A 21,923-nucleotide genomic window follows, 5' to 3' on the forward strand; every position below is an offset into this window, starting at 1 on the left:
AGAATTCAAGCATACCAGCAGTCCACGCACTTTCAGCTCTAAAGTGAAGAGTTTCCTTATGGCTCACTCCTATGCTGTCGAAGAACTCCTGGAAAAATTGAAGAAATATACTAATTCCTGTATTGATTATGTTTGTTTGAACTTATGGCTTGTCATCTGCATAGGATTCATAGAAGTTTCATGTTCTCATTATTACTCTGTTATAATTTCATGTACTGATTCGATCCATGACAATAGAGACTTGCTTCTCAATTTGGTCCTACGGAACATGACATGATGATGAAGAGGTCCCATTTTCCGCGGATCGTACGGGACGATGCGGGAGACCCGCACCGCCATACTAGGCAAGGTCCTAGCGGAGGTGGTTTGCCACTGCCTTCCTCCGACCGTAATGGGGATTAATGAAGATGATGAAGACGACACAACACCCAGTCCTCTCGAGGCAGGTAAAATCCGTGACTTCGCCGGGAATCGAATGAGGGAACCCGTGCGCGGGAAGCGAGAACGCTACCGCAAGACCACGAGCTTCGGACGAACATAATATATAAAATGAAAAATAGTATTGAGTTCTACCTCTTACTCAGTGTAGTCATGAATCTGGCCCTATACTCGGTACGTTCATAATTTTTTTCACTTGTTTTATTAACTGCCCTTATGAGACCGTATCGAATGCCATCCAAAAGCCAATGAACATGGCATCCATCAACGTGGACGCCTTATCTACGAAGTGTGGATTTCATTGACGGAAAGACCGAACTGTATTTCTAAAGATCTGTGCAGAGTCTCACTGGTATCTTATGCAGTCCAAATGCCTTTTCGCTGTTGAGCATTTTGGTTGATTTTCTAATCCTCGATCACTTATCCCAATATCTGCCATTTCAGCATTCATGCGAAGGTTAAAAGGAGGGATCGTGTTAACAATTTTTGAAGGGTGTAATAGTTTCACAGTACTGAATTCAGTATTTCGGCCTTTTCTCTCTCATTTTCCATTTCCCTACCAATCTGGTCAGCTTAATAGCTTACGGTGCTCTCCGAGAGAGCGTAACACGTAAGCGTGAGCCACATTTTCGTGGGCTATGACCTTTGTGAACGAAGCATCGAGGAAAGTCCTATGACGTCACAGACAAGCGTGAAGGAGTACGCCTCATATCAAACCTGTTAGTTTTTATTAGTCCTCAGTTTGCTACAGCGGTTTCTGGAATTTTGTGCAAGTGAGCCATTGTTGTCTGATGCAGGCATCGAACATTTCAGAGACAGAAACCTAAGAATGGCAACCTCACAGAGAAAGTCCACTGCACTCGCAATTGCTGGCTTCGTATCTCAAGAGTTGTTGTCAAAATTTAAAAAGCTTGAGTCGTTGTTTCCAGGACTTAACAGCGGCCAGTCACGGATGATATTTACATATTAAAAGTCTTCTGATTCCACCAGATGAATGCTTTCACTGTCCCGTTTGCTTGGCAAAGTCCCACACAATCCAGTTTTGAAAAAAAGATACAGCTGTATATAGGAGCTGTTCAAACGTCTTTTGGATAGCTTCGCAGGTGTCTGGTATGAATTTACTAACTCAATTTTTGGAACACGAAGTAAGTGCTCCAGACTCTTCAAAGAGTCTCCTGAGGCAGTTAATGTTTTATTTTTGTTCTTACTGCCCGTCGCATGTTACTATTAGATTTAGAAATCAGTGGCTAAACGCGTTCCAGAAGCTAATCAGATTGGTATTGAGACACTCGTAGTAAGTTCGTGCAATCTTATAGGTCCCAGTTTCATATCGGCCAAATTATATAGTCCTGATATCCTATTTGCAATAGATGTCCTAACTCACAATTGTGTGTCCTCCAATTATTCGTTTTATTACACCAACTTGTTTCTTTATCTTTATTGTTATTTTATCTCCCTGCGCCCCTTGTGGGCAAGGGGTGGCCTGTCAACGGTACAGTCAACGTACTCTTCAGCGTTATGACCACAAGAACTAAATGAGAAGAAAAATAAGAAACAGAAAGGTGAAATATTTACAATGAATTTTTTACTTTCCGAAGGTGAACATAAAATGGAGGTTTTTATATACACGAGAGATATGACTTCTTGCACTTTAGTTAAAAAACAGTAATAATGAAAGGTAAAAAGAAAGACGGCAAGAGCGCATTAAAACTCGACGCTAAAACACAGATATTTTAAAAAAGTGCTTTCCTGGCAATGAAACTGGAAGGACGTGTCCTGTGATGGGGAGTCTATTGTCGAACAGTAAAAGGTTGGTCAGTGAGGAGGATAGGAATCTGGTGGGATAAGGATGGAGGACTGGTGCGTAGTACCGATGGGGCTGGAGCGGCTGTTGGGACAGAAGAGAAGGTGGAGTAGAGAGGGGATCGGTGAGGTTAAAAGTTGATGGGGTAAGGGGACCGAGTGGGGAAAGAAAGGCAGATGGGGAAAAATAGGAGATAAAGAAGTATGGGGAGGGGAGAGTGGTATGGTCTTAGAGCTGCTAGGATGGGTAAATGTCAGGATAGAGCTCATGATGTGGGAGGGGTAGATGGTTGATATTTCTTCGGGAGAGTATGTAGACAGTGTGTAGAGGCGCAGGGTTGGTGGGATGTGCTGATAAAGGCGCAGCAGTATACGAGATTTGGAAAATAGAGGAGAAAAATGGTTCAAATGGCTCTGAGCACTATGGGACTTATCTGAGGTCATCAGTCCCCTAGAACTTAGAACTACTTAAACCTAACTAACCTAAGGACATCACACACATCCATGCCCAAGGCAGATTTCGAACCTGCGACCGTAGCGGTCGCGCGGTTCTAGACTGAAGCGCCTACAACCGCTCGGCCACACTGGGCGGCTAGAGGGGAAACTGAAAGGTTGTTGGAGTCCAGTTAGCGGACGATCTAGATTGTTCAGAGGTGTTCAGTGTGAGTGAGGAGGGTTGGGAATTTGATGAGTTGGTAAAGGATCTTCGTGGGGGAGGATAAACGGAAGCGGAAAGCAAGGCAGAGTTCACGGCATTCCAGGATTTGGGAGGATTTATAGAACTTGGGTGGGGCAGAAATCCATGCAGTATTCACATAGCAAAGGATGGGTCGGATCAAGGTTTTGTATGTTGGAGGACAGTGGAGGGGTGCACTCTCCGAGTTCGGCTAATTAGTAGTTTTAGAATATTGTGGGCTTTCTATTGGATGCTTAGTGCGCGAGGTTTCCACGTTAATTTATGGTCAATTGTTAATCCAACATGTTTTAGTGTGTTAGGCGGAAAGGACAGTCGTAAATGGTAAGGTACACCATCTGACTCATTCTTTGTACTAACACAGCAGCAAAATGTGAAATCACCACATAACGTGCTCGTTCACTGTCGGCTTTCTGAAATGTATGGAGCCATAAGTCCTTGTGAACCACCCACAGACTACAACTGGTGGAGTCACGCCCGAAGGTGCACGAGAAGCGATACCAAAGCGTGGCATACTGCCATATGTATGCCACATGGGTACATGTCAGCTTAAACGCTGAGTAACATCTATGCCTCACTCTCAACCCTCTCAAAGCAGGCGTAACCATAGCGCCTGCGGATCCCGTGGTTTTGAAATAAATCTTGCAGTACGAACGTTACTCCTATGCATTGGCGTAAGGTATCTACTATTTGCTTCCTGAACAAAATGAAGGCCTGCACATTAACACCTCGCATTCTGTTCATTATAATGCAACAACATACCATTTTAATGAGCACCGTCTCCTGATGGTAAGACATGCATTGTGCACAACGGTCTTACCTTTCCTCCCGTTGTGACGAGTATAGAGTTGGCAATTCCCTGTCCTATCGTTATTATTACATTTTTTTAACTTGCCTGTTACACTGGAAAAGAAACACGTAAAGTGGAAAAGCTAGAATGCCGCGGTGGCTAAGCGGTTCTAGGCGCTTCAGTCCGGATCAGCGCGACTGCTACGGTCGCAAGTTCGAATCCTGCCTCGGGCATGGATGTGTGTGATGTCCTTAGGTTAGTTAGGTTTAAGTAGTTCTAAGTTCTAGGGGACTGATGACCTTTTGGAAAAGCTATTTTCATCTTTCTAGTATTAATATAATTTACCGCACCATATATGTAACGCTAAACCCTACTGAGAGCAAAACATACGTTCATATAAAAATTTTATACATTTTTGTACTAAAAGACATAGAGTAATCACGAAGAAATTACAAATAAAAAACAAAAACAACAAATTACTTTGTATGACAAGCAGCAAAACACTCAATATACAGTTCCATATTTCTTGCACCGTGTACGTGCTGATGCTTTACAGTTTACTCCAGTTACTTAATTTTGATCCGTTCAACCAGTTCCAGGCATGTACTTGTAGTCTGCAAGGATGGAGTGTCGAGGAACTTCATTGTGTTTGCTTGACTGGTGAAAATATTTTTAACGTTAGTTACTGGGTTCACACCAGTTGCATTTTATGTGTTGCAGAAACAGCAGAGTTGTCATCCCATTTAGACAGAAACAGATAATTTTTGTATGGCAGAATAAATGGTTCCTCTTTCATATTTCTCTGTTTTCTTCTTCTCTGGTTGGTTTGTGCGGGTTGATGGTACCAATCTACAAAGGCCATCGGTCACTTTCCTTCTTCTCTGGAATGGAGCAATTTTGTGGATACAATTTTCTCTCACAGTCCCGCTGCCACCAAAACATCGTTTCGTGAGAAAAATTACAACTGCAGTAGACATACTACAACAGCAATTGTTGTTGTTGTTGTTGTAGTCTTCAGTCCTGAGACTGGTTTGACGCAGCTCTCCATGCTAATCTATCCTGTGCAAGCTTCTTCATCGCCCAGTACTTACTGCAACCTACATCCTTCTGAATATGCTTAGTGTATTCATCTCTTGGTCTCCCTCTACAATTTTTGCTTCCACGGTGCCCTCCAATACTAAATTAGTGATCCCTCGATGCCTCAGAATATGTCCTACCCTTCTTCTAGTCAACTTGTGCCACAAGCTCCTCTTCTCCCCAATTCTGTTTACTACCTCCTCATTAGTTATGTGATCAACCCATCTAATCTTCAACATTCTTCTGTAGCACCACATTTCGAAAGCTTCTATTCTCTTCTTGTCCAAGCTATTTATCGTCCACGTTTCACTTCCATACATGGCTACACTCCATACAAATACTTTGAGAAACGACTTCCTGACACTTAAATCAATACTCGATGTTAACAAATTTCTCTTCTTCAGAAACGCTTTTCTTGCCATTGCCAGTCTACATTTATATCCTCTCTACTTCGACAATCATCAGTTATTTTGCTCCCCAAATAGCAAAACTCCTTTACTACTTCGAGTGTCTCATTTCCTAATCTAATTCCCTCAGCGTCACCCGACTTAATTAGGCTACATTCCATTATCCTTGTTTTGCTTTTGTCGACGTTCATCTTATACCCTCCTTTAAAGACACTGTCCATTCCGTTCAACTGCTCTTCTAAGTCCTTTGCTGTATCTGACAGAATTAGAATGTCATCGGCGAACCTCAACGTTTTTATTTCTTCTCCATGGACTTTAATACCTACTCCGAATTTTTCTTTTGTTTCTTTTACTGCTTGCTCAATATACAGATTGAATAACATCGGGGACAGGCTACAACCCTGTCTCACTCCCTGCCCAACTGCTGCTTCCCTTTCATGCCCCTCGACTCTTGTAACTGCCATCTGGTTTCTGTACAAATTGTAAATAGCCTTTCGCTCCCTGTATTTTACCCCTGCCACCTTTAGAATTTGAAAGAGAGTATTCCAGTCAACATTGTCAAAAGCTTTCTCTAAGTCTACAGATGCTAGAAATGAGGGTTTGCCTATCCTTAATCTTTCTTCTAAGATAAGTCGTAGGGTCAATATTGCCTCACATGATCCACAATTACTACGGAATCCAAACTGATCTTCCCCGAGTTCGGCTACTATCGGTTTTTCCATTTGTCTGTAAAGAATTCGCGTTAGTACTTTGCAGCTGTGACTTATTAAACTGATAGTTCGGTAATTTTCACACCTGTCAACGCCTGCTTTCTTTGGGATTGGGATTATTATATTCTTCTTGAAGTCTGAGGGTATTTCGCCTGTCTCATACATCGTGCTCACCAGATGGTAGAGTTTTGTCAGTACTGGCTCTCCCAAGGTTGTCAGTAGTTCTAATGGAATGTTGTCTACTCCCGGGGCCTTGTTTCGACTCAAGTCTTTCAGTGCTCTGTCAAACTCTTCACGCAATATCATATCTCCCATTTCATCTTCATCTACATCCTCTTCCATTTCCATAATATTGTCCTCAAGTACATCGCCCTTGTATAGGCCGTCTATATACTCCTTCAAAGTTCTCCTTTCTCCAAAGGTCTCTTTAATTTTCCTGTAGGCAGTATCTATCTTACCCCTAGCGAGATAAGCCTCTACAGCCTTACATTTATCCTCTAGCCATCTCTGCTTAGCCATTTTGCACTTCCTGTCAATCTTATTTTTGAGACGTTTGTATTCCTTTTTGCCTGCTTCATTTTCTGCATTTTTGTATTTTCTGCTTTCATCAATTAAATTCAGTATCTCTTCTGTTACCCAAGGATTTCTACTAGCCCTCGTCTTTTTACCTAATTGATCATCTGCTGCCTTCACTATTTCATCCCTCAAAGCTACCCATTCTTCTTCTACTGTATTTCTTTCCCCCATTTCTGTCAATTGTTCCCTTATGCTCTCCCTGAAACTCTGAACAACCTCCGGTTCTTTTAGTTTATCCAGGTCCCATCTCCTTAAATGCAATAAACATAAATAAATAGCATAAAAGTGCTCTCTCAATACCGCTTAGCGTTATTTCTATGTATAGCTGAAAAACTAGCTTGTGTCCCTGTTACACAAATAATATTGTATAAATTTAAATAAATTACACTGTTTTTGAATTTAATAAAAAAATATTTTAATAGCCATACTTAATAAATCCATTGTGTGATGAGTTTCAGAGTGTAGAAATAATGTTTAAAGTTCAATTGCCAATTTTCCTGTGTAGTGGACTGTTTCGCAAACTGAAACACGGGAATGAAAGATGTTCAACGACCCTTAAGCAAGCATAACAAGATTAGAGAATTCCATCGTTGTCCAAAAATTGAGTACACCTGCAGTCCTGTCATGCCTACCATTACTGTAACGCTGGACGCTAATGGATTAAGTGTGACAGTTAACAACATTATGGTAAGTGACCCCGTCCATATCTCCGTCATATTCGTGTTCGTCTTCCAGTATTGCAGGTAGCGCATGCCATCTTTGACTGACGTAAGATGGGGGAAAAGGCAGATGAAATGGTTTTAGATTTTCGACAGAAAATTCAGTGTGTGTCGCTTTCGACCGTCCAAGTTTTGGTCTTAATTTGCCTGAGCTGAGAATGAGGGAAACAAATATAAAATCTAAAGAATCGGCGGGATATCGCCTTCACTTTTGTTGCAATAGTGGCAGGTTTGAAGTCAAGGTATCTTAAACAGGGCTTGAATAGCAAATAGAAATTATTTGCTCTTGATTTTCCCAATCCTTTGAGTGACCTCTGCTCGACTATTGTCGTATGATATATGGGTCAGATAAAGAATAATATTTAAAAAATTTAAATACCGTCCACCAGAAACTATTCTCCAAACAACTTGCTGTGCACAGCCGTCCGAGACTACTTTTATAAAGGTTGTCATGGGGAGAAATGGTCAGTGTTCAGGCATGTAATATGAACGATCATTCGAAGCAAAAAAGTGTAGTAAACACGGGGTCTAAAATGCATACCTTAAGAGTTATAAGCATTCGTTCAGTACAAGAGATCTGTTACATACTAGTGAAGATGAAAAAGTGTCCACAGCTCTTAAGGTACACATTTCAGAGCCCATGTTTACTTGATTTTTTTCACTTTTTTGTTTCGAATTATCGTTCTTGTCACATCCTTGAATACTGACCATTCCTCCTGAGACATCATGTATAATATGACACTTGCAGAGGATCAACGGAATTCATGCAAGTCGTTGCTCGTCACCATAGAGGACAGTGGAGGAAATAAAAAAGTGACTGAGTGTGGTTGTTTAGAGCATGATAACTCAAGGGCCCAGATCGCAGTCGACGTTTCCAGACGTTATTTCTGACTGCAGCGAGTAATCTTGTTTGAGGTTGACGGCAGTGCTATACGGGAGATAGCTAAACAGCCAAGTGCGCGACAGACAAAAGAAAATAACGATGGTGTGCTAGTTAGCATTTGTTGTTCTGGTTTCTGCAGAATATAGTTTGCAAGTTTGTATTACCATTTAACAATGTGTAACTAAAAAGAAATTATATTCACTTATTACTGTTCAAAAAAATATATTTTACATATTTAGCATATTTGAAAACCTTTAAGAATGTATTTGGAATGGTGGTCAGGCTCGCAATTACTCTTTTGACTACACAGGTCATACACATGAGGTAGTTGTGGAGGAAACAGGCAGAGCAAGTACCAGGGTCTTTTGGTCGCTGTTCTTGACCGGGCAAAGTGATAAGAGCTTGTTCAGTCCATGAAAAACATGTCTGTTGAAATGTTAGTGTCGGGTGAAGCTGGACTGGATATCGTCTTTTCAGTACATCACTTCGCAACTTGATAATGTATATTCTTTGTGAATTAATATAGACTTGTGATACTTTGTTATTGGTGAAACGGCATTGACTCAGACTTAGGAGAACTGTTAAACGAGAGGAATCTTTTCAGGTTAACATTCTGGTGCGCTATACAATGCCTTTGGAACAAGTTAATCGTTGCCTGCGTTTACTCTGCTTGCTCTCACTACAATACTATATCAAATGATATTCGTATCACAGCATAAAATATTAGCCCTGCAAGGTCACTAGTCAATATGTGGTGCTTCTTGAGAACAATAAAATTGCAATTGAACATTTTTCTATGTAAATTAAACGTAGAGAGCGGAGAAAAGAGAGGAAAAGGAAGAAAATATTTATATCAGCAGCATAGAGATTTGAAGTGAATCAGTGACGATGAGTGAAAATTTGTGCCAGACTGGGGCTCGACCCAGGAGCTCCTGCTTACTAGGCAACAGCATTAACCAGTGCGCCATCCAGTCACAGTGTTTATCGCAAATGTGTGGACTATCTCAACACGCTCTCTGGGCGACTCACAATCCCATCTAGCACCACCTGTGCACAATCCCTGTCCAAGTGCTCCATGCTCGTTAATTTTAGACCCTACTGGAGGTCGAATGTCATTGGGCGTCTGCTCTGGAGGTTGTGAGTTCATTACCCATCAAGGCAACATTATACCGTTGTCAGAGTATGTCGTTGTCCTAATGGACTATTCTTATAACATCTTATTTAATATTTTACATTTATTTTTTGCAATTACATAGGATAGGCATTCAAGATTCAAAAGATTACATATTGGCACAATACAACAGTACAGAATCAGACCCCAAGACTAATAGTCGTGCCATAAATGTAGTGTATGGTTGTGTGTTCACCCGTCCAATACTCGGAAAGTAACAAATTATGCTATCTGGCTATTAGTTCGACTTCATAATGTTTTTACCAATAAATTACTCTGGTACACTGAAATTGGTTCGGCTCGGGACGCACACTATGTGATCGAAAGTATCCCGACGCCTGGGTGGAAGTGACATAAGTTCGTGGCGCCCTTCATCGGTAATGCTGGAATTCAGTATGCTGTTGGCCCACACTCAGCCTTGATGATAACTTCCACTCTCGCAGACATACGTTCAACTCGCAGACATACGTTCAATCATGTGCTGGAAGGTTTCTTGGAGAATGGCAGCCAATTGTTCATGGAGTGCTGCGCTGATGAGAGGTATCGATGTCGGTCGGTGAGGCCTGGCACGAAGTCGGCTCTCCAAAACATCCCAAAGGTGTTCTTTAGTATTCAGGTCAAGTCCATTACAAGAATGTTATTGTTGTGTAACCACTCCGCCACAGGCCGTGCATTATGAACAGGTGCTTGAATCGTGTTGAAAGATGCAATCGGCATCCCTGAATTGCTCTTCAATAGTGGGAAGCAAAAAGTTGCTTAAAACATCAAGGTAGGCCTGTGCTGTTCTAGTGCCACGCAAAACAGCAAGGGGTGCAAGCCCCCTCGATGAAAAGCACGACAACCGTAACACCACTGCCTCCGAGTTTTACTGTTGGCACTACACACGCTGGTAGATAAACGTTCACCGGGCATTGAGCATACTTACACCCTGCCATCGGATCGCCACATTGTGTACCGTGATTCGTCGCTTCACACAACGTTTTTCCACTGTTCAATCGTCCAATGTTTACACTCCTTACACCAAGCAAGACGTCGTTTGGCATTTACCGGCGTGATGTGTGACTTACGAGCAGCCGCTCGACCAAGAAATACAAGTTTTCTCACTTCCCGCCTAACTGTCTTTGTACTTGAAATTGATCCTGATGCAGTTTGGAATTCCTGTGTGATGGTCTGGATAGATGTCTGCCTATTACACATTACGACCATCTTCAACTGTCGCCGGTTTCTGTCAGTCAACAGACGAAGTCGGCCTGTACGCTTTTGAGCTGTACGTGTCCCTTCACGTTTCCACTTCACTATCTCATCGGAAACAGAGAACCTAGGGATGTTTAGGAGTGTGGAAATCTCTCGTACAGACGTGTGACACAAGTGAAACCCAATCATCTGACCACTTTCATAGTCTGTGAGTTCCGCAGAACACCCCTTTCTGCTCTCTCACGATATCTAATGACTACTGAGGTCGCTGATATGGAGTACCTGGCAGTAGGTGTCAGGAAAATGCACCTAATATGCAAAACGTATGTTTTTGGGGGTGTCCGGATACTTTTTATCACACCGGTCGTCTGCTTCCAAATCCCATTAACACCAGTTTTCGCCGCATTTTCTTAACGTATGCATCCGTCGTATGTTTCATATTGATTTCTACTGTTATTTCACGTAGTGACTACTCTACGCAAACGTCACTGTTCTCGATCGCTAAGTGAAGGCCGTTGGCCACTGCGTTGTCGTTTGTGAGAGGTACTACTTGAAATCTGGTATTCTTGACACGCAGAATACTGAATTCCCTAACGATTTCAGAAATGGAGTGTCCCATGCCTCTAGCTCCAACTACCATTCGGCGTTGAAAGTCTGTTAATTGGCGCGGCCATAATCACGCCGGAAATCTTTTCATATGAATCAACTGAGTACAAATGACACCTGCACAAATGCACAGCCTTTTTACACCTTGGTAAGCGGCACTGCCTCCGTCTATATATGTGCATATCACTATCCTATCATTTTTGTCAGCTCACTGTTGATGTAGAGTGATGTGCATATGGAAACGTGTAGATTATCATTTTTACTTCCCTCACTAGACGAAGATGGTGGTGATGGTAATAAGACTGTTTAACGAATGTGGTTTAAATGTTTGCAACAAAAGCTATACTTTACTGAAAATAAAATCTTCATTTTCTTTTGCTTTGGTTCCACATCGGCATATGGTCGGTACGATTATTAACTAATTTAGTATGGTTAATTTAAGGGATGAGTAGATGCTCTCCCTGTTGCCACACCGCTACCCTCCACATGGAATATGTGACCCCAACCATCTGTGTGTAGTTTTACTGATGTACATGTGAGCAAAAGTTTTCTAAATGTTTGTGAATCGTGTAACTGAGGCAGGACATAGATACCAGCCCGGTATTCACCTAGTGGGACGTGCGAAACCGCCTGGAAACCACATCCCGACTGGTCGGCACACCGGCCCTCGACTCTCACCCCAGAAGCAGTACATTAATTGAAAGTACCCACAGTGGAGCTAGTATTGTGCAAACGATCGATATAACTGGACCATAAAAGTTCTGTCTGCTACACAATCCGTGTGAAGTAGTAAGTGCTCTGAAATACTTTGCCTTGTGTGCCAAGTGGGTTTTTCATCAGCCTCACTACCTTACAAATCCTTTAAAATTTTAAATGGGAAATTAAAAATAGAACACGAACGGTTAAAAAGAATATATATAGATTTCTTTGCCGGCAACCTAAGACCGGTTTTCACTGCCCATTCCTTCATGGTCCTGATTGTCAATTGCAGATGGCGCGTCCTATCTGCAACCTAGTCGAGCCAAAAATAGAAAAGTCTTCCACAAATAGGGAGCACTATACAGGGGCCGTTACCGTGGACATAATGGCTTTACAAGCAATTGCAAACATTGCCACAGGTAAAACTACCTTGAGGGAGACTATATTCTTGCTGAAGATGACTAGACAAGATTTTGTGGCTCTGTAAAACAACGTGGTATAACGAAGAACTGTAGGAATACTGCTAAACGTCTCAGGATGTCCCATTCATGGAGCTGTCCAAGGATGTTATGCCTACACGTAGTATCATACCCATTCTCAAGGTCGAAGGAAGTACCTATTTAGATGACAGCTGCATACGAAAGGCTTTTATAGATCACCCTTCAGGAGGGTCAGACTATAGATGGTCGATCGATATCTCTGAACCTATACTAAAAGCGACTAAGGAACTGTCTGGATTCTAAAATCCAAAGAGTACAGAGGCTGACCATGCACTCCAATGTTTTTCTAACACAGCTACTGAGGGTAAATCTACGGTAGCTGCTCAGCCAGGTATAGTCCTTCCTAGGTTTCAAGAGAGGGATTAAAATTGTTTCCGCCCAGTATTCGGGAAACTGTCCAGATGCCCACATCAAAATAAAACTGGGCGGGAAGGATTTTATTGCTGTTGTTTGAGGTGCCGTAACCGGCTTTAGTGGATCATATCGTGACCACAGGATGGGTCACGAGCAGCAGTCAATGCCAGACCTAGCTGCCACATAGAGAAGGGATCACGACACACTTCGTTATTAGTGGAACTGAAGTCCCAACATCTCTCTCAGTCACAGTTCTTTGGCACTGGGAAACTGGACCCTATCTGGAGATTACAAAACGTCCGTGGTGTCAGTTACATGGGATACCACGCCTGATTTCAATCCATCAGGCACTACTCTACGTGACAGAGTCACCCTTGAGCAACACCACCACAAAACAACACGCAACTGAGACCTGACTTTAACTACACTGAAATCGCAACACGAAAAATAATCAATGTAGATTAAAGAAATTTCGGGAACACATTTATCTAGGTAACATATTGAAGTTACTAACATTGCACGATCACATGTAAATGTAAGCGCGAGGTAAGCCACTGCAAACGTGAAATGTGGTACATTACCAGCCCGTGTAAGAGCCACAGTGTTGAATGGAAGCATACAAACGTTCATTCATTGTCTAGTACAGCTGCCGGATGTCAGTTTGTAAGATGGAGTTCCATGCCTACTGCGCGTCGTCGTCAATATAGGGACAGTTAATGCTGGTTGTGGATGAAGTTAGAGGTGTCGTCCGAAGATGCCCTACATGTGCTAGTCTGGAGAGAGACCTGATGATAGACCAGGCTAAGGTATTATGCCGACGCTCTGTAGAGCATGTTGGGCTACAACATCTGTGTGCGGGAGGGCATTATCCTGATGGAAAACACCACGCTTTTGATGAAGCAACAGGTCAAATCATCAAACTGACAAACAGGGCGCGTGGGATAACTACGAGAGTGCTCCTGTTGTCATACGAAATAGCACCCTATACAATAACTCCAGGTGTAGGTCCAGTATGTGTAGCGCGCAGACAGACTGGTTGCTGGCCCTCAATTGGCCTTCTTCTGACCAACACTCAGCCATCACTAGCACCGAGTCACAACCAGCTCTCATCAGAAAACATAACAGACCTGCACCCAGTTCTTCAATGAGCTCTCGCTTGATTCCATTGAATTCGCAAATGGTGGTGGTTTGCAGGCATTAGAATGAAAGCTACAGGGCATCTGGCTCGGAGCTGTTCTTGAAGTAACCGATTTGTAACAGATCGTTGTGCCACTGTGGTGCCAACTGCTGGTCGAATTGGTCCTGCTAATGCAGAACGATGCGCCAAAGCCATACGCTGGACATGATATTCTTCCCTCTCGGTAGTGTCACCTGGCCATTCGGAGCTCAGTCTTCATTCTCATGATCACTGCTGCCAGCAATCAAGTATAGTGGCTACAATCGTGCCAAGCCTTTCTGCAGTATTACAGACGGAAAATCCAATTTCTTTTAGCCTTCTTACACGACCTCGTTCACACTCAATGAGGTGTTTATAATGGCGTCCTCGTCGCCATAAAGGCACTCTTGACTAACATCAACTAACCATGTCCAATCTCAAAGGTACCTAACCCTAACTACAGCGTGTATTTAAAGCCACCCTGATTTGCATACTCATAGTAGTGCTACTTGCGTCACTCTTATGCCACTGGTGCAAGATTTGGATAATCATTTCTCACATGTAGAAACACGCTTACCAAATTTCGTTCATATCGCATAACTCCTGGTTGTCGCGAGTTTTTCTTTTTTTGCCGTCATTGTAGCTAGACGCAGAGCTAAACAGTCTTTTCCCCTCCAAAACCCTGATTATTCTTTCAGCAATATAAGAAGTAGAGAAGAACAAGAACAACAATATTTTTATTAACACCGAAATCATGAGTTACGACTGGAAAACCCTCTGCTATAGATTCTACTGTTGTATGTAGCTACTAAGTATAACTCCAAACTCCCTCGTTTCGAGCAGCACTATTCGGTTCTTAAGCAGAAAGACTGTTCTGTATCCCACTCCTCTAGAAAGTACGTCTCTTTAGTCGTCAGTAGATTTTCAGGAAAACAACAGCAGCCAACGAAAATGGGCATCCAGCCTGAAATCAGGTGTAAGTACTTATACGAATGAAATGACACAATTTCAGAGACTTTACTGGCCTCACACAGATATCATGTTACGTAGATTGATGAGGGGAGTGAAAACGTGTACCAAGGTTGAGGATCGCGGGAGACCCAGGTTCGGCACTCGTGGAGTAAGTTTTCGCACGTCGCTTCAGTCTATATACACACATCAAAAAAAGTTTTGCATCTCCCCGGTTCCCAGAATTCCTGAATATAGACGTTGGCTCTTCCCCCCATGAACCATGGACCTTGCCGATGGTGGGGAGGCTTGCGTGCCTCAGCGATACAGATAGCCGTACCGTAGGTGCAACCACAACGCAGGGGTATCTGTTGAGAGGCCAGACAAACGCGTGGTTCCTGAAGAGGGGCAGCAGCCTTTTCAGTAGTTGCAGGGGCAACAGTCTGGATGATTGACTGATCTGGCCTTGTAACACTAACCAAAACGGCCTTGCTGTGCTGGTACTGCGAACGGCTGAAAGCAAGGGCATGCAGCTTTACTGTATGATTAAATGATGATGGCGTCCTCTTGGGTAAAATATTCCGGAGGTAAAATAGTCCCCCATTCGGATCTCCGGGCGGGGACTACACAAGAGGATGTCGTTATCAGGAGAAAGAAAACTGGCGTTCTACGGATCGGAGCGTGGAATGTCAGATCCCTTAATCGGGAAGATAGATTAGAAAATTTAAAAAGGGAAATGGATAGGTTAAAGTTAGATATAGTGGGAATTAGTGAAGTTCGGTGGCAGGAGGAACAAGACTTCTGGTCAGGTGACTACAGGGCTATAAACACAAAATCAAATAGGGGTAATGCAGGAGTAGCTTTAATCATGAATAGGAAAATAGGAATGCGGGTAAGCTACTACAAACAGCATAGTGAACGCATTATTGTGGCCAAGATAGATACGAAGCCCACACCTACTACAGTAGTACAAGTTTATATGCCAACTAGCTCTGCAGATGACGAAGAAATTGAAGAAATGTATGATCAAATAAAAGAAATTATTCAGATAGTGAAAGGAGATGAAAATTTAATAGTCATGGGTGACTGGAATTCGGTAGTAGGGAAAGGGAGAGAAGGAAACGTAGTAGATGAATATGGACTGGGGCAAAGAAATGAAAGAGGAAGCCGCCTGGTAGAATTTTGCACAGAGCACAACTTAATCATAGGTAACACTTGGTTCAAGAATCATAAAAGAAGGCTGTATACATGGAAAAACTCTGGAGATACTAAAAGGTATCAGATAGATTATATAATGGTAAGACAGAGATTTAGGAACCAGGTTAACTGTAAGACATTTCCAGGGGCAGATGTGGACTCTGACCACATCTATTGGTTATGAACTGTAGATTAAAACTGAAGAAACTGCAAAAAGGTGGGAATTTAAGGAGATGGGACCTGGATAAACTGAAAGAACCAGAGGTTGTACAGAGTTTCAGGGAGAGCATAAGGCAGCAATTGACAGGAATGGGGGAAAGAAATACAGTAGAAGAAGAATGGGTAGCTTTGAGGGATGAAGTAGTGAAGGCAGCAGAAGATCAAGTAGGTAAAAAGACGAGGTCTAGTAGAAATCCTTGGGTGACAGAAGAAATATTGAATTTAATTGATGAAAGGAGAAAATATAAAAATGCAGTAAATGAAGCAGGCAAAAAGGAATACAAAAGTCTCAAAAATGAGATCGACAGGAAGTGCAAAATGGCTAAGCAGGGATGGCTAGAGGACAAATGTAAGGATGTAGAGGCTTATCTCACTAGGGGTAAGATAGATACTGCCTACAGGAAAATTAAAGAGACCTTTGGAGATAAGAGAACCACTTGTATGAACATCAAGAGCTCAGATGGAAACCCAGTTCTAAGCAAAGAAGATAAAGCAGAAAGGTGGAAGGAGTATATAGAGGGTCAATACAAGGGCGATGTACTTGAGGACAATATTATGGAAATAGAAGAGGATGTAGATGAAGATGAAATGGGAGATACGATACTGCGTGTAGAGTTTGACAGAGCACTGAAAGACCTAAGTCGAAACAAGGCCCCCGGAGTAGACTACATTCCATTAGAACTACTGAGGGCCCCGGGAGAGCCAGTCCTTACAAAACTCTACCATCTGGTGAGCAAGACGTATGAGACAGGTGAAATACCCTCAGACTTCAAGAAGAATATAATAATTCCAATCCCAAAGAAAGCAGGTGTTGACAGATGTGAAAATTACCGAACTATCAGTTTAATAAGTCACAGCTGCAAAATACTAACACGACTTCTTTACAGACGAATGGAAAAAGTAGTAGAAGCCGACCTCGGGGAAGATCAGTTTGGCTTCCGTAGAAATGTTGGAACACGTGAGGAAATACTGACCCTACGACTTATCTTAGAAGAAAGATTAAGGATAGGCAAACCTACATTTCTAGCATTTGTAGACTTAGAAAAAGCTTTTGACAATGTTGACTGGAATACTCTCCTTCAAATTCTGAAGGTGGCAGGGGTAAAATACAGGGAGCGAAAGCCTATTTACAATTTGTACAGAAACCAGATGGCAGTTATAAGAGTCGAGGGAGATGAAAGGGAAGCAGTGGTTGGGAAGGGAGTGAGACAAGGTTGTAGCCTCTCCCCGATGTTATTCAATCTGTATATTGAGCAAGCAGTAAAGGAAACAAAAGAAAAATTTGGAGTAGGTATTAAAATCCATGAAGAAGAAATAAAAACTTTGAGGTTCGCCGATGATATCGTAATTCTGTCAGAGACAGCAAAGGACTTGGAAGAGCAGTTGAACGGAATGGATAGTGTCTTGAAAGGAGGATATAAAATGAACATCAACAAAAGCAAAACGAGGATAATGGAATGTAGTCGAATTAATTCGGGTGATGCTGAAGGAATTAGATTAGGAAATGAGACACTTAAAGTAGTAAAGGAGTTTTGCTATTTGGGGAGCAAAATAACTGATGATGGTCGAAGTAGAGAGGATATAAAATGAAGACTGGCAATGGCAAGGAAAGCGTTTCTGAAAAAGAGAAATTTGTTAACATCGAGTATAGATTTAAGTGTCAGGAAGTCATTTCTGAAAGTATTTGTATGGAGTGTAGCCATGTATCGAAGTGAAACATGGACGATAAATAGTTTGGACAAGAAGAGAATAGAAGCTTTCGGAATGTGGTGCTACAGAAGAATGCTGAAGATTAAATGGGTAGATCACATAACTAATGAGGAAGTATTGAATAGGAATGGGGAGAAGAGAAGTTTGTGGCACAACTTGACCAGAAGAAGGGATCGGTTGGTAGGACATGTTCTGAGGCATCAAGGGATCACCAATTTAGTATTGGAAGGCACCGTGGAGGGTAAAAATCGTAGAGGGAGACCAAGAGATGAATACAGTAAGCAGATTCAGAAGGACGTAGGTTGCAGTAGGTACTGGGAGATGAAGAAGCTTGCACAGGATAGAGTGGCATGGAGAGCTGCATCAAACCAGTCTCAGGACTGAAAACCACAACAACAACAGACGTTGGCTGTGGAAATTGTATCACAGATACAGTCCCTTTGACTGTTCAGAGATGTCAGTAAACCCGCCCAAATATATAAATAACCACGCAAGCAGTGCCTAAGATATAAATAACAGTGCATCAGCAGCGCCTATTAGACGGAGGGGTCCGACAGCCGATCAGTTCCAGTCATTCCACTAGGAAGGAGGTATACGGCTCGTGTTGTCTGTAGCTCATCCACTCCTAGACGGTCAACACCGCGGTTCGCTCGCTTCCGCATTGTTTATTTGTACCAGGAACGGCTCTCAACAAGGGAAGTGTCCAGGCGTCTCGGAGTGAACCAAAGCGATGTTGTTCGGGCATGGAGGAGATACAGAGAGACAGGAACTATCGATGACATGCCTCGCTCAGGCCGCCCAAGGGCTACTACTGCAGTGGATGACCGCTACGTACAGATTATGGCTCGGAGGAACCCTGACAACAACGTCACCAAGTTGAATAATGCTTTTCGTGCAGCCACAAGGACGTCGTGATACGACTCAAACTGTGCACAATGGGCTTCATGATACGCAACTTCACTCCCGACGTCGATGGCGAGGTCCGTCTTTGCAACCACGACACCATGCAGCGCGGTACGAATGGGCCCAACAACATGCCGAATGGACCGCTCAGGATTGGCATCACATTCTCTTCACCGATAAGTGTCGCATATGCCTTCAAACAGGTAGCCAGGTCTGGCTGAATGCCGTAGACGCACTGTCCAGCGAGTGCAGCCAAGTGGAGGTTCCCTGCTGTTTTTGGGTGGCATTATGTGGGGCTGATGTACGCCGTTGGTGGTCATGGAAGGCGCCGTAACGGCTGTACGATACGTGAATGCCATCCTCCGACCGATAGTGCAACCATATCGGCAGCATATTGGCGAGGCATTCGTCCTCATGGACGACAATTCGCGCCCCCATCGTGCACATCTTGTGAATGACTTCCTTCAGGATAACGACATCGCTCGACTAGAGTGGCCAGCCTGTTCTCGAGATATGAACTCCTTCGAACATGCGTGGGACAGACTGAAAAGGGCTGCTTATGGACGATGTGACCCACGAACCACTCTGAGGGATCTACGCCGAATCGCCGATGAGGAGTGGGACAATATGTACCAACAGTGCCTTGATGAACTTGTGGATAGTATGCCACGACGAATACAGTTATGCATCAATTGTAAGAGGATGTGCTACTGGGTATTAGAGGTACTGGTGTGTACCGCAGTCTGGACCATCACGTCTAAAAGTCTCGTAGTATGGTGGTACAACATGCAATGTGTGGTTTTCATGAGCAATAAAAATGGGAGAAATGATGTTTATGTTGATCGCTATTCCAGTTTTCTGTACAGGTTCCGGAACTCTCGGAACCGAGGTGATGCAAAACTTTGTTTGATGTGTTTACATAAGACCATTATGTAAGAGAACAGTAAAGTCTCTGAAACTGTGTCATTTCATTTCAGTAATGTGTATTTCTCATTACCTCAGGATGTTAGGACCTCCATCCCAGTGAGATATTTGGTTGTAGTGTAGGTCCAACGTCAAATGGCTGCTGCTACTTCCAAACTGGCTGCAGTGTGGTATAGTGCTGAGGCGATTGTGAGCAAAACTCAGCGCCGCCTGGGTCTGGAGCTGCAGCTCCGGGTATTCGGTCAGCTGGTTGTCTGAGGCGTCGAGGACTTGCAGTTGGTGGAGTCCACGCAGTGCTGCTCCCAGTGAGGTCAGCTGGTTCTGCGAGATATCAAGGAACACGAGATTCGGGACCCCCTGGAAGGCGTCCTGCTCTTGATGCAGGCAGCACAGGAACGTGTTGCGGAGCGTCAGTTCCTTCAGCTGCGGAAGATGCGGCAGCTGGCCCGCGAGCCGCTGCACGCCCGACCTGGACAGGTTCAGCACTTTCAGCTTCTTCATTCCCGCAATGGCCGCCGGTACCGTCAACAGCGTGTTGTCTGCTAGGTCCAGTTCTTCCAGCGCCGGCATCTGGATGTGCGCATCTGCCACAGTTTACGTTACAGACTCATCATTGGAAGCTCTCCTAAGACTTATGTGTAATGTTACTACACTCAGTAGCTCTTAAAATTTCAATAAGGAATTTTCGGTTTATTAAACTCTTTTGGTTTTTTGTACCCTATACCTCCTTCTCGGTTCATTACGTCGCCTCTGCTCTCAAAACCGAAGGAAATGTTAATGCCTTGTCGACGAGTTGATTAGATAACGAGAACAAGCTTTGAATGGGTTTGGATGGGGAAGGAAACTGACGCTGTACTTTTCAAAGGAGCCAATCCAGAAGTTGGTTGGTTGGTTAATTGATTTGGGAGAGGGACCGGGTTCAGTACGGACTGGGCATCAGTGTAGGTTGTTTACGAGTAGTGCACACTTTGTATTTGCACTCGGAAGCCGAGGTGGACGTTCAATGAAAGACCTAACAGAGTGCCAAAGCGGGCAGATTGTGGGGGCCCGATTACCTGGATCATCAGTAACCAAAACAGCCAACTTACTGAATGTTTCAAGAGCAACTGTTTAAGTCATGGCAACCTACACAAAACAAGGAAAGACATAATCGTGTAAACGTAATAGTGGGAGCAAATCAAAACCGAATGAGAAAGACCGCTGTAGCCGGCCGGAGTGGCCGTGCGATTCTAGGCGCTACAGTCTGGAACCGCGAGACCGCTACGGTGACAGGTTCGAATCCTGCCTCGGGCATGAATGTGTGTGATGTCCTTAGGTTAGTTAGGTTTAAGTAGTTCTACGTTCTAGGGGACTGATGACCTCTGAAGTTGGGTCCCATAGTGCTCAGAGCCATTTGAACCATTTTTGAAGATCGCTGTACACTAACACGAATTGCGTAAAAACAGCACAAAAGTGGCTGCAGAGATCAATATCCATTTTCACGACTGCGTATTTGTCGACACTGTCGGCCGAGAACTCCATAAAGTGAATATTCATGGACGAGCTGCTATACCGAAACCATTAGTGACGACAACCAACGCAAAGAAGCGTAAAACATGGTGTCAGGAGTATAAATCCTGGACAGCTGAGCAGTGGAAATACGTCATATGGTACGACGAGTCAACGTTTTCGTTATTTCAAATCTCGGGCCGGGTTTACGTCTGGAGGACGCCAAAAGAAGCCTACAATCCTGATTGCTTAATTGCAACGGTTAAGCATGGAGGTGGAGCCGGCCGCCGTGGCCGAGCGGTTCTAGGCGCTTCAGTCTGGAACCGCGCGACCGCTAAGGTCGCAGGTTCGAATCCTGTCTCGGTCATGGATGTGTGTGATGTCCTTAGGTTAGGTTCCAGGGGACTGATGACCTCAGATGTTAAGTGCCGTAGTGCTCACAGCCATTTGAACCATGGAGATGGAAGTGTGATGGTGTAGGCAGCCATATCAAGGTATTCTGCTGGTCCCATCATTAGTCTCAAAGGCCGTGCTACAACCAACGATTATGTGAACATTGTAGGTGATCAGGTGCACCCTATGATTCAGATGTTGTTCCCCAACAAAGATGTCATATTTCAGGAAGATAATGCACCCATTCACACCGCCAAGACAGTAGAATCTTGATATGAGGAGCATGTAACTAAAGTGCAGTGTCTTCCCTGGCCAGCACAGTCCACGGATTTAAACATAAACGACCTCTTTTGCGCGGTATTAG

General features: G+C 43.5%; 1 protein-coding gene across 2 annotated transcripts in view; it reads right to left on the reverse strand.

The window, feature by feature from the left end:
* Positions 1-21,923, reverse strand: part of LOC126325205 (toll-like receptor 4) — a 101,983-nt gene that overhangs the window by 28,210 nt on the left and 51,850 nt on the right. For both annotated transcript variants that reach the window (XM_049995153.1, XM_049995154.1), the window contains exon 3: positions 19,752-20,262. In XM_049995153.1, the coding sequence (XP_049851110.1) occupies positions 19,752-20,262 (511 nt within the window). The remainder of the gene's footprint in view (positions 1-19,751; positions 20,263-21,923) is intronic.

The sequence above is a fragment of the Schistocerca gregaria genome, chromosome 2, assembly GCF_023897955.1.
Source record: "Schistocerca gregaria isolate iqSchGreg1 chromosome 2, iqSchGreg1.2, whole genome shotgun sequence".
NCBI classification, from domain to species: Eukaryota; Metazoa; Arthropoda; class Insecta; order Orthoptera; family Acrididae; genus Schistocerca; species Schistocerca gregaria.